Below are 12,688 nucleotides of genomic sequence, written 5' to 3' on the forward strand. Positions count from 1 at the left end.
TAAGCTATTGCATTTTAAATATTTCGCCAGTTTATGTGAAGATAAGCACATATATCCATAGAGAAAATGCAAGGTCAAAAAAGTCTAGATATACACCTGGCAGACCAGCTGATTTTAATCAGTATTTTTCATCCTTAGCTCTCATCAAACCCATATACAGGTGTGGTTTTTTATATCTAAATACATATCAAGGATCAGAATACAAATATTTTGTTCCAGTTTCTAGACAATCAGCTATACTGATTACTGGAATATTACATGTGCAGTCAGAGATCTTTCCTTGCAATATGACAATAATGATTTCGCCCTAACTATTCAGATTTTCATGTACTCATATTACCTTATATGAAATAACTTAAATGGTCTAACACTGATATTCTGAATTTTAGTGCAGATTGTATGCGTCAACTCTTTAGACTATTTTTTCATGTACATGATATAGCAAAAATAATACATTATATTTCACTTTGGAACTATTGGTTCTAAACTGCCCTATCAAACAACATTTAATGGAAAAGAATAAAAACTTTCCTTAATTCATAAGACTTTGAACTTGTGGGCACTATTGCTGACTTATGTCTCAAATCTATATTGTTAATCCAAACTATATAGCTGATGATGCAACTGGCTTTTTGACCATTACATGTTCTGATGCTTTTTTAAAATGGAAGAAAATGTACCTTTATATCAAAAGCTCCTGGCTGACCCACTTTGTTATAAAGCTCCAACTGGTTCTTGACAGGCGTTACCCACAATATCACCTGATTTAGTTGTTGATCAAGTTCAGTGAAATCCTTTAGCAGAATCTCTATTTCTTTTTGTTTCTCTGGGAGATCTTTGGACACCTGCAAAAAAGTACCAAAAGCGTTTTTTTATTGTTGTTTTTTTTTTTTTAGTGAAAAAAATGTAACATAAATCGATTTAACACTACATGCATATGCACTTACAAAATATATTAAAATACAACTATAAACTGGTAGGAAGAAGGGCCGGAATGAGTAGACCACCAAGCAAATTATTATGATAGGTATCTTGCAAGTCAATCAAAACACACTCTTAAATACAAGCAAAAAAAAATCCTCCAAACTCACAAACAAAAAACCAAACCTCCTGCACCATAAAAAGAGCACACACACAAAAAAACAGACCCAAAATAAAACAAAAAGAAAATCCCTAATCCTATCATCAGGCTTCTCATTTTTGGGGGGTAAAAAATTTATCTCAGTATATGAAACTGTTTTAAAGGTCAATTTTTAATCAGGAAAAGCAATAGTGAAAATATGAATTGATCATTTGAATGATATCTAACCTTTCTTGACCTCATGAGTCTGGAAATTATAAGCACATGTTTTGTTACAAGGTGTTTAAAGATGCCAGTTGAGTCCAAATATACATAAGCAGATGCATACCGTGAAGAAAAATAACGGAGAAACATATCATTGATTGGGCCACTTGTTCTCTGATTTGCATTCAAAGCAGTCAGACTTTTAACTAAGCACATTCTTCTGTGCCAACAATATCAGAAATTAAGAATCAGCCAATGGCATATTTCAAACCAGCATCACTGAAGCACTTGGAGTAAATATAGGAACAGGTTGGAAATAAATAAGCCAACGGAAAGCTCCATGCTGTCCTTCCCAGATTGTTTTCTATAGCTAGAAAGGTGAGGTGTCACTATACCACACAACAGGCAACATTGCAGACACATACCAGGGGAGAAACCATCTGTACTTTAAAAAGAAAATAAAATTCCCAACAGCAAATATAGGGCCTGGGCAGAGACAAGAAACACTGGCAGTTAATAATTAAAATCAGACAAAAAATATGGTTAGTTTTCCATATCAAGAAAAATGAGGTTTCCCAATGTTCATGTTTTAAGCATATTTTTACTAAGGCAACATTCTGCAAAGTACCAAACTTGAGGTTTGGTACACCATAAAATATAAATTCCCTGTAAACAGCACTAATGGAAGCACCGCTGATACATTGCCCAGCTGCAAAAGCATTACTGCTGTGCAGTAACTTCTAATTCACCAGCTGAGAGAATGGGACAAACACAACTGTCTCATGACATGCATAGTTCTTTACCTATTTGGTTCAAAAATACTGATTTTTTTTGCTTCTAAAATATACCTCTGCATATACTCTGAAAATGATTTATTAGACAATATTTGAGTGATAACTGTAATTCAAGAAGTTGATTTGCCATGTATTAAATTATCTCCATTGCTCACTATAGCCATCCATAATATCCCATTTAATAAAAACTGACCCATGAGTCAAATTACTTTTTCTATCTTCCTAACCTTGTTATCTAAAATAAAAACTCTGCTTTTCCAGAATGGCACCAGACATATATCCATATATATATGTATATATATAAAGAACAAAAAAAAAAGAGAACAATTAAAAATGCATCCATTTCCCTTATGTTTTAACTCAATATCTATGGAGACCTTGGCCTAATTTCATAGATAAGTTTAATCTTTCTTGCAACTTTGAATGTTAATCTCCAAAGTTTAGTAGCTTTAATATTAATGTAAACAAGTTCCACAGAAATCCTATTGAAAGTAAATAAGTAGTCATAGCCAAATAAAAATCTAAGCTGACTTCTGAAGACCTGAAATTTAAATTAACCTGCTACCAACTAACACAACTCAAGTATATTGGGTCTATTGCAAGACAGAGCAAGAAAAATTTTGTAAGAGTTTGTGCGGTGAGGGGAAATATGCAATTATAAACTAAGGTATATATAGAAAGGCAGATGAAATATTAGTTTTGGTGACAGACTGTAACTCAACCTACTGTTCTTAATTACACAAGAATAAAAAAAAATAAGAGGTAAATAATAAGTGAATGAAGCCTCCTCTTCAAGGTAGGACTTGCTCTACAATTATAACACAAACACAGGATTATAATATTCCTTGTATAAAAATAAAAAAGAAATCTAGATCAAGATGAATCAGTTCATTATATACATAGATTTAATGTCATCTACTTTTACCATAGAGATGAAAAGAAATAAAGGACTTCCCCCAAACTCAAGTTAAGGCTACAGATAAACATTTAACAAGGCAGAAACGTAAAATACATGTAACAAGTTATATGCCACTATGTGGGAATCAGATTCTTAGATTCCGGATCTCAGGTCTCAGTGATTTTGTTCGCTTGCTCACCCATTTTCCTTTTTTTTTTTTTTTTGGTTTGGTTTGGTTTGGTTTTTTTGTGTGTGTGTGTGTGTTTGGGGTTTTTCTTTTGGTGTTGATTTGGGTTTTATAAGCTCTGGCACCAAACTGTCAAGTTGGCTAATCAAACTGGAACCTGATGAGCTTAAGGTAATTACAAGTTTGCCTATCAAGCTGAAGCACTGCTGCAGACTGTCTCTGGGGGACATTTTTTTTTTTTCCTGAGCTGATTCTGCTATTCACCAGAAGTATAATTTGGGAAAATTTCCATGGAGTTATGGACATGATGACCAAGTGTCCAGATTTATGCCCTTTCTGCAGCAGAGGAGTATACAAGGAGATGGGGCCCTCCAGTATCTTCCCTACCTTCTTAGTCTTTCAAGCTTGTTACTCCCAGCTCCAGCAGTTCCACCTTGAGGTGGGATTCTGATGCTGATAGGACCTACAGCCTGTCTGTCTCTAGGCTCTCTGTACAAGTTTTTGGATGCCTCCAAGGATGAGTGAGCTATGGCTAGTGTCTCACTCCAATTATCTTTTCTACATTTTTGCTTTTGTTCCCCTTTTTTTCCCATCCTCCTCTTATTCATTCATTATTTCAGGGTAACCATCTAGTACCTACTCAGTTTCATCCTCTTGGGTATCTTATCTCTTCACTCCTATTTAAGAAAGACAGATTTTATCAAAGGAGGGATGATGTCTTCTTCTAATAAAAATGACCAATGGGAACAGCAGGAATAAGGCAACAACAGCAGCAGATTTAAAACAGGGCAAACAGGTGAGATGCTTTCCCCCAGATATGCCTAAGACCACAGGTCTGATTAAGGAGCATTACAGGCTGTCAAGGAAGACAAGGTGCCAAAGAAAAAAATTAAGGAAAGGAAACTTCAATTTGAACATCTTTCTAAAAATCTAGCTTAGTCCTTTGCATACAATTAAATATTTTCAACTTTGACTTATTTGGCACATGTTCAACACTGAAAGCATACCTTGGTTTGCAACTAAAGGAAAAAAATAAAATTGCAGATGCAAAGACAATAAAAGTATGGCTTATTCCTTCAAAGAAAAAAAGATCAATTTTCAACATCAAAGGACTACAGAATTTCAACGATACATGTCAAAACATTAATCTCAAAGCATGTGAGGCACCTAAAATTTCATACTTAAGTTCAAGTGTTAATTAATTTAGATTAATTGGAAGCTTAGTAACAGAATAATAGAAAGGATTTAAGCTCTAAGCTGGGAAACAGTAGAATAGCCTAGTTTTACCAACTCACACTGTTTTTCACAATACATAAATTTATTCTAAAACTATCAGTCCATTTTCACCTTATTTATGTATTCCAATTTTTGTTCTTTTCATTAAAATACTAAAAAAAAACACAAATAAAATACCAACATATAAATCATTACATGCCTCCAAATATGAGAATACTCACTGAAATTTTGCATATATAATTGTGTATTTTCAAAGTAGATCTTTATCTTAATATTTTGATTTCCTCTCCTTCTGGATTCTAAAATTACTTGCATTGCTTGTTCTATTCCATCTGAATCTCATGTCTTGAATAACCTTCTTCACAAGAAGCCTAAATGATATACTACTATGTTATTTCCACCTCCAACCCAATCTGATTACTTTGGTGCAAAAAAGATACATATGCTCAGATTAGCAGTACAGGTCTCCTTGATCATTTCAGATGCTCCAGTTTTCCACTGCTATTTCTGACTTTAGCTTCAGATAGTTATTTTTCAGTCTTTACACATAGTTGTGTGCATGCACTATAGGATGAATTAGAGCTGAGCAGATGGAAAGGAATACTGATTCTTATTAAAAGTATAAAAGGAGGAAGAAGTTGTATAAAGTAAGTCACTTCATGTAAGATCACTCTTTGTGTCTCTGTTCTGTTAAATTCCTTACTAAATGTAAAACAAGCAGCAGTTTATGCTTTTTTTCTATTTCTGCAAAAATATTAGGAAAAAAGGAGACAGGTAACTGCTCTGCAATCAGCCCACAGCATAACTGGACTGAAAGTAGGTTTTTATGTTGTCTTTTTATGTCATCCAAGCCAGAATTTGGATAGTAAAGAAATAACTAGTCACAACAACTATTAAATGCCCCCTTCAATCCAGACTTGACTTATTGGTAAATCATAACTGACACTCCCACAACACTAGTAAGAACAGTGAATAAAACAACAATGCTTACAGCACTGTTCAGAAAGTATTATCTACTTAAAAACAACATACCTAGAGCATCTACTAAAGAATGATTTAAAATGGAAGGGGGATAAGTTAATTTTTATGCATCATTTCTTCATGAAAAACAATCAGTGTAAGAAAGAGTTTCATATAAGCTTGGTTTAGCATGCCATTTAGTTAATTAACTGAGCCATTTTCATTAACAAACTCAATATCAAATTTAAAACAAAAACTACATAAATTCTTTAAAACAATGAATACTTATGAGCCATAGTGTCTCTGAAAAAGTTGGAGAGTATTATTTGAGGGAGATGAAAGCAGGCTACTAAAAATATGTATAAAGGTTTTTTATTTGCTGTGTAGCTCATGTTTCATGTTTTGTTACAAGCTGCTCAGCCTGACCTTGGCACATGTTTTTTTGGCTGCATTTTTTCTTTTTTTTTTTTTACTTCTTAACAGTGTATTTGTAATATTCTCAAGTTTCACTTCTATTAAGAAAAAAAAACTTTTTTTTTATTTATTTTTTTTTCCTATTGATACAGAAGAATAAAGCGTTCCACAAAACTAAAGCACTAAACAATTTTCTGCTTCATCTGGCTGCCTAGCTTTTTAAAAAGTAAACAAACATTTTCCCCACTCCAGTGCTTAGGGTTTGGTTTTTTTTTTGTATGGAAATATGATTGTATATATCACAGTCTTTTGAATATCTGTATGCTTTTTATATTTAATATTTATTACTAATTGTCAGTCATTCTGCTTTCTACTATCTCAGCAATCTTCCTTGTCAAGGGCACTTCTGAGCACAAGACCCTCCACCTTAAGTTTCTGCTAAACAATGTAGTCCACAATTGTCTTTTATTTATCTTCATTTCTTACTCAGTTCCAGAAATCAAAAAGCAGCCACAAAGGGTTTACAGTATAATTCCTTCAATGACTCTTAATGAAGGGTATTCTGTCAGGAAAATGTTTTCTAAATAAAAGTATAATGCCCCAATTGTTCTTTCCCTGGTTTACAGTAGGTAATACCATATCTATCTCTCAGCCTACCTACAGTCTATGAGGCAAACAAACTCCAGCATGCACTCTGCAGTGCTCAGAGTCTGCCTGGACAGTTATCTTGAGCTTGTCAGTCAAAGCTTTTTTCCTCATGGAAAGTACGGACTGACATACAATGTTGTGAGGATAAGAGAAAATGGTAGGCCATTCTGCTATTCAGCACAGACATGGGCATGCTGTTGCAGAGTTTCAGGGAAACATGACCTTACTTTACAGGGTACGATAAAGACTGCCTGACATACTTAAGAGCAATCTCTTTTGCATTTTGGCAAATCCTTGTAGTCCTATCTCTACTTTTGGTCTTTCAATGCTTCAGAGTTCTTCCTGCCTGCTGCTTTGTCTCACCAGCCTTTTCTGCAGCCCTCTTTCTCTTTTCTTAAGAACACACATTATGTGATTGCTTTACTTTCAAAATCATGTCCATTACTGAAAGCGTAATCAGCTCACAGTGGCCATCAGTCTATAACCAAACTAGACACATCAATAATTTCTTCCATGCTGCTGCCTACATCTGAGGGAAGCTTCCCAGAAGCATTCACAAAACTGCCATGGAGTCTCTAAAAACTGTCATCTGCCAGAATGCCTGATAAGGAAAGCAAAGCCAAAAGGCATTGCAATGAAACAAATGATAAATATTTATACAACATATAGTACCTTAAAATGCAAGCTATAAACTTAGAATCGTTACTGGTTTTGCTCACAAAGTTGTCTACAGGAATTAAAAAACAACAGCAACAACCAACACCAAAAACAAGAAAACAAACCCTTAACATTTTGTCTTGTAAAGGAAATGGGTATAAATGGATATAAGTTTTTAACACAGCAATAAAATCAGTATCAAACAGCAATTTCTGGCTATAAACTACATAGAACAGTAAGTTAGAGAATGAGTGTATAGATAAACTGTATTATTTTCACAGTAAATAAACAGGGATTTATTTTGCATTTCCTTTGCACAGTGTAGATAAATTACAGTGGGTTGGAATTTGATTGACAGCTGAATACTTGTAGCATTTCCTAGCAAAAAAAGCATATATTCTGTTAATAGTTACAAAAAAAAAAAAAAAGGTGGTATTCATATTCTAGTGAGTGATCTTGACTTCCACGCATGTAGTGAACAGAGTAGTAATGTGCACTTATGAACACATATCTCAAGTATTTATGATTAATACAAAAAGAAATAGAAATGTTTTCTTCCAGTGTATCATAGAATGACAGAATCGTTAGAGTTGGAAGGGACCTCTGAGGATCATCTAGTCCAACCACCCCTGCCAAGGCAGGGGCACCTGCAGCAGGTTACACAGGAGCGCATCCATGTAGGTTTTGAATCACTCCAGAGAGGGAGACTCCACAGTCACCCTGGGCAGCCTGTTCCAGTGCTCTGCCACACTCAACGTGAAGAAGTTCTTCCTCATGCTGAGGTGAAACATCCTGCTGCGGGCACCACTGAAAAGAGTCTGGTGCTATACTCTTGGCACCCATCTTTGAGATATTTATATGTATTAATGAGATCCCCTTTCAGTCTTCTCTAGACTAAAAAGCCCCAGCTCACACACTCTCTCCTCAAAAGTGAGGTGCTCCAGGCACCTAATCATCTTTGTGGCCCTCCGTCAGACCCTCTCTAGTAGGTCCTTGTCTTTCTTGTACTGAGGAGCCCAGAACTACCTTGTCAATTATTATTGAATTATTTGTGATGTCACCAATGCAATCCAGTTCATTCTTACTTTTTAAGCAGGCATAAAATACCTTTGAATTTGCTACAAATTAACTACACTGGCATTACTGTAGGTATTTAGTTGGGATTGGACATAGAAGTCTTGTTACTTACAACTACAAATAGACATATTAATTCAAAAAGAACACCAGAAAAACATTATAGGCTAAAGCAAATGCTAAGGGATCCTAAAGGAAATAGCTGAGAAGATCAACTCAGCTTCAACAGTCTCCTGGCTCAATAGGACATACTCAAGTAGGGACAGTGTCTATTATACTGATCGGTTTTGAGGAGTGAAGCGAATCAGCAGTGACCTAAGTGATCTGACCTCAGCCTCACCTAGGTCAGAAATAATCCATTATAGACCATGTTCATGTATACTTACAAAAATAACCACCATACCGTTGTCTGGTGTTTTAAGGCAGTAACTAATTAATTAAAAATGAGTTAAATGGTACAGAAGTGATGAGTGATAAAACAACAGGTAAACTAACTTATAGGGAGAGAAAGAGATATCTAGTATCCTAGTCAGGTTTCCACGTCCAATAATCATGGGCTTATTTTAACCAGAATATTTAAAATGTTCTCTTTAACCAAAACTTTTGGAAGAGCCAGTCACTATAATCATTTGACATATTTGATAGCTTTTGCTTATGAAGTGTTGCAACAGAAGAGCAAGACTAAGAGCAGTAGCATGTTGGACCTTTCAGGGCTAAACCCCAACATGTAATTGCCTGAAAAAAATTTCCAATTCATTTGACATCATAGTGGAAAACAAATTCTCCAATATCATATCCAAAATTCAGCTTACATGCTGTGTGACTTCACAGCAATACTACAATACAACAAAAAAAATTAGGTGAAATGACAAACTTTATAAAATGAGAAAATGAGCACATTTGTCTCCCTCTTTCTACATAGATATGACTAATGTCAGTGTCTGGATATAAACAAAACTCTTCATTAACTCCTTTGACAATTAACAGCCTTCAAAAATAGTGGATCAGGATTTCTCACGACTGCTAGCATGGTAGTTGCTCATAACTCTGTAGCAGGTATTTTATCTTTTCTGAGGAAGCTAAGCCAGCTTTTTGTCTTTTGATAAAATGAGTAAAATGTATTAGAATTTCTGATTTGAAAGGCAAATTTAGAAATGGATATTTAAATTACATATTTAGAGTAACAACTTTCAGGAGTGTCTTCTCTGAAATAATAAAATTATTTACTTTTCAAAAGTAGAAATCAGTATAATGCTCATTACCCAGGATAATTTGGACATTTGCAGTAAGATGTGGTTATGAAAGCAGAAATAGATACCCACTCAGAGTTTGTATCAGTGAAAAAAAAAAAATAGTGTATGGCGAGTAGGACTATTACAAATGTTTCTAGAAGCATAAAATTTGTACAGAAATGGTTAGCTTTTACTATCCGTATGCAGATAGGCTGAGAAAGTTGGGGCTGTTCAGCCTGGAGAAGACAAGGCTGCGTGGAGACCTCCTAGCAGCCTTCCAGTATCTGAAGGGGGCCTATAGGGATGCTGGGGAGGGACTCTTCACTAGGGACTGTAGTGATAGGACAAGGGGTAACGGGTTAAAACTCAAACAGGGGAAGTTTAGATTGGATATAAGGAGGAAATTCTTTCCTGTTAGGGTGGTGAGGCACTGGAATAGGTTGCCCAAGGAGGTTGTGAATGCTCCATCCCTGGCAGTGTTCAAGACCAGGTTGGACGAGGCCTTGGGTGATATGGTTTAGTGTGAGGTGTCCCTGTCCATGGCAGGGGGGTGGGAACTTGATGATCTTTCCAACCCTAACTATTCTATGATTCTGTGATTCTGTGATCCCTATTTAGAAATGTCACACCACCACAAACATCCCAACTGATATTCATAGATGCTTTGTGGGTTTAATTTTAAGAAAATTAAACAATGTATTCCTTACTATAGTTTTAGATGGAGAGCTGATATTTAAGTACATTGGGATTTAACTTGACAAATGAGGTAGTACATACAGAATTATTCAGAAAGTTCTTACTAGTAACACACATTGAGGAAACTTCAATAGGTAAGAGAAAAATTCCTTTCTACTTCATCCCACTAAACACAAATTTAGTCTTGTCAAATGCTGCAAGTCTTGTGTTTTTCTTCTTTTTGCAAAACCCTCCCACAATTTGTTGCCCATCTTTCATGTGAAGTGGGGAAGACTACAAAGGCACAGAAGTCTAGCAATTTGCCCGGTTACCTTCTGAGAAAGTTACAGTTGTAATTAAGACAGTGAGTAAGAAATAATTGGGGTCACAGAGATTGCTGTTGGGGTGACTATAGGCAACAGAAGGAGAAGGAAGAAAGACAGCCAACATATAACCAAGATGTATTATTTCAACATCTGCTCCAAGAAACTCATTAGAAAATGTACACAATGAGCTTTTCTACATGGTGATGAGTAACAGCTCCAGAAATCCACAAATAATGCCATGATGAATTTCCAAGTTATATATATTTGACTTTAATTAAATTTACTATGGTTGCTGTCACTTATTGTTAAGCCTAAAACACACCTGAAAAAAAACTAAAGTGAAACAAATAAAGCTAGAATCTAACATTTATAAAGAAGAAAGAATCCTAACTGTTCTAAATATATTCAAAAACTTGTCTTAAAGGAAAAGAGCAGCAAATACTCGATAGTATGCCACAAGATTCCTTGATATTTTGTAATTATTTCTGGGTTGCTGTGAAAACATTTTGAATATCGTAATTTTTCCCTTGAAAGGAATTCCAAATGACTAATTCTTTCAAATGAGAGTAAACAATTTACTTTTGCAGGAGTGTATTTATTAATACTTAAGAAGACAAAGAAATTTGATGCTGTCACTAATAAAAGAGAGCAATCATATATTTCTCTGCAGGACTCCTAAATAAAGTAAACAAGATTTATTAACTACTTCTACAATGCTTTGAATGTTTGGAATGTTTTAATATCACCAAGTAATTTAGTTTTACAATATTACTCTAGGATTTGGAGTTTTGCATAGGAAAACAGAGCAGCTGGAAAATTAAATAACTTCCCTGGCTTTTCCAGTCCATGGGAAGTGACAAGATCAAAATGGTCTCTGTGAAGTATCGTATGCAAATATACCATCTATCAGAGATTTACAGCACTAAAACCTCCCTTTTTCTGATACCATGCTACTGCACATATTTATTCATAGTGCTTTATTGGTGGGACACATAACTTTTTGCTTAATTTTTACTTTTGTGTTTATAAATGAGGAAAACATATATTGGAACTTGTATCTTAATAAATGAAAAACAGATCAATGTGCAAAACACATGCCTGTGGGGGAGAAGACAAGGAGGCTGTTTATCTTCATATTATGCAAGCTTGGCTACCAAAGTTGAAAGGATAACTCTTTGGGTTTCAGGGAAAAAGGCTTCTCTGAAAAGTGTTTCAGGCTACATCTAACCTGCTGGATGCTGAAGCTGTTCTGAATGCCCAGAGGAGAGTGCATGCCCTGAACACATCCCAGCCCCACACTGTGATAAGATCTAAGTGTGATGTCCCCTTTATTTCCACAGGAAGGAAGGCTAGGCTTGGGGTCAGACTGAAACTCTGTGTGTGCTCTTGTCAGGCTCCCAAAACTGGGGAACCAGGACCCTCTGCTACACTTCAGCATAAACATGCCACTCCCCATAGGAGAAACAAAAAAGCTATAGCATATAACATACCAAGACTAACTTAGGTTAAATCAATTTGCATCCATTTTTACAGATGGAACCATTCCATAAGCAAAATTCTTTCCTTAATCAGACCTTTGTTTCTGCTATTCAAAGAAGAAAGTGGAACTAAACAATGATGAGTCTTGCCAAATCACTTTATTGTCCATGAGACTCACTGGTTTGAACACAGGCCAGATGAACTGGTCTGGTAGGCTACATTACCTACACAACAGGGATGACCAGCATCTTCTCTGTGGTTAAAAATATCATGTCATTTTATTCAGCTGGATTATTTAGGAAGGTGTCTTATTTTCTTAAACATAACAGTTTTAAGTTGTGTCTTTATCAAAATTTTCTCCTTTGAAGGTTGTAAAAACTCTCTGTATTTCCTTTCTACCCCTTTATATTGCATGACAACACTTTCACTAAAGCCTGTGAATTTCTTATACCTTTATTAAGTGAATGACCCTTTAGGCTTCAGTGCTTGAAACTGTGCTTCAAGATGGCAGAACTTCCCCACTCCACTCCTTGATATAGTGATACAGATATTTGTGCTGAAAGTGTCCATGGGTTCCGGCACAATTTTTATATTTTATAGGGATTTCTAGATTTCTCCTCTTTTAACTTGTCCAGATACCATTTGAGATCATGTACATTTTTTGCTTGCTACCTGTTCTTCACTGATATGATCTTATCTAGGTATCTGATTTTAGGCATTGTCTGATGGCTAAATGGACATGGTCAGAGGGTGTATGGACCTTTTGTTTGTTACAGATCACCTGCTGGTATGTTCCCCTGCAAAATGAAATAAAGAGGGTACT

At 35.4% G+C, this 12,688-nt stretch overlaps 1 protein-coding gene across 16 annotated transcripts in view; it reads right to left on the reverse strand.

Annotated features, from left to right (window-relative positions):
- The window catches only part of DMD (dystrophin), a 1,205,254-nt gene that overhangs the window by 369,024 nt on the left and 823,542 nt on the right, over positions 1–12,688 (reverse strand). For all 16 annotated transcript variants that reach the window (XM_061453343.1, XM_061453346.1, XM_061453349.1 and 13 more), the window contains one exon: positions 681–845. In XM_061453343.1, the coding sequence (XP_061309327.1) occupies positions 681–845 (165 nt within the window). The remainder of the gene's footprint in view (positions 1–680; positions 846–12,688) is intronic.

The sequence above is a fragment of the Pezoporus flaviventris genome, unplaced genomic scaffold (genome assembly GCF_033815535.1).
Source record: "Pezoporus flaviventris isolate CSIRO_AGI_PZ_B2104156 unplaced genomic scaffold, CSIRO_AGI_Pfla_v1 ptg000015l, whole genome shotgun sequence".
Lineage (NCBI taxonomy): Eukaryota > Metazoa > Chordata > Aves > Psittaciformes > Psittacidae > Pezoporus > Pezoporus flaviventris.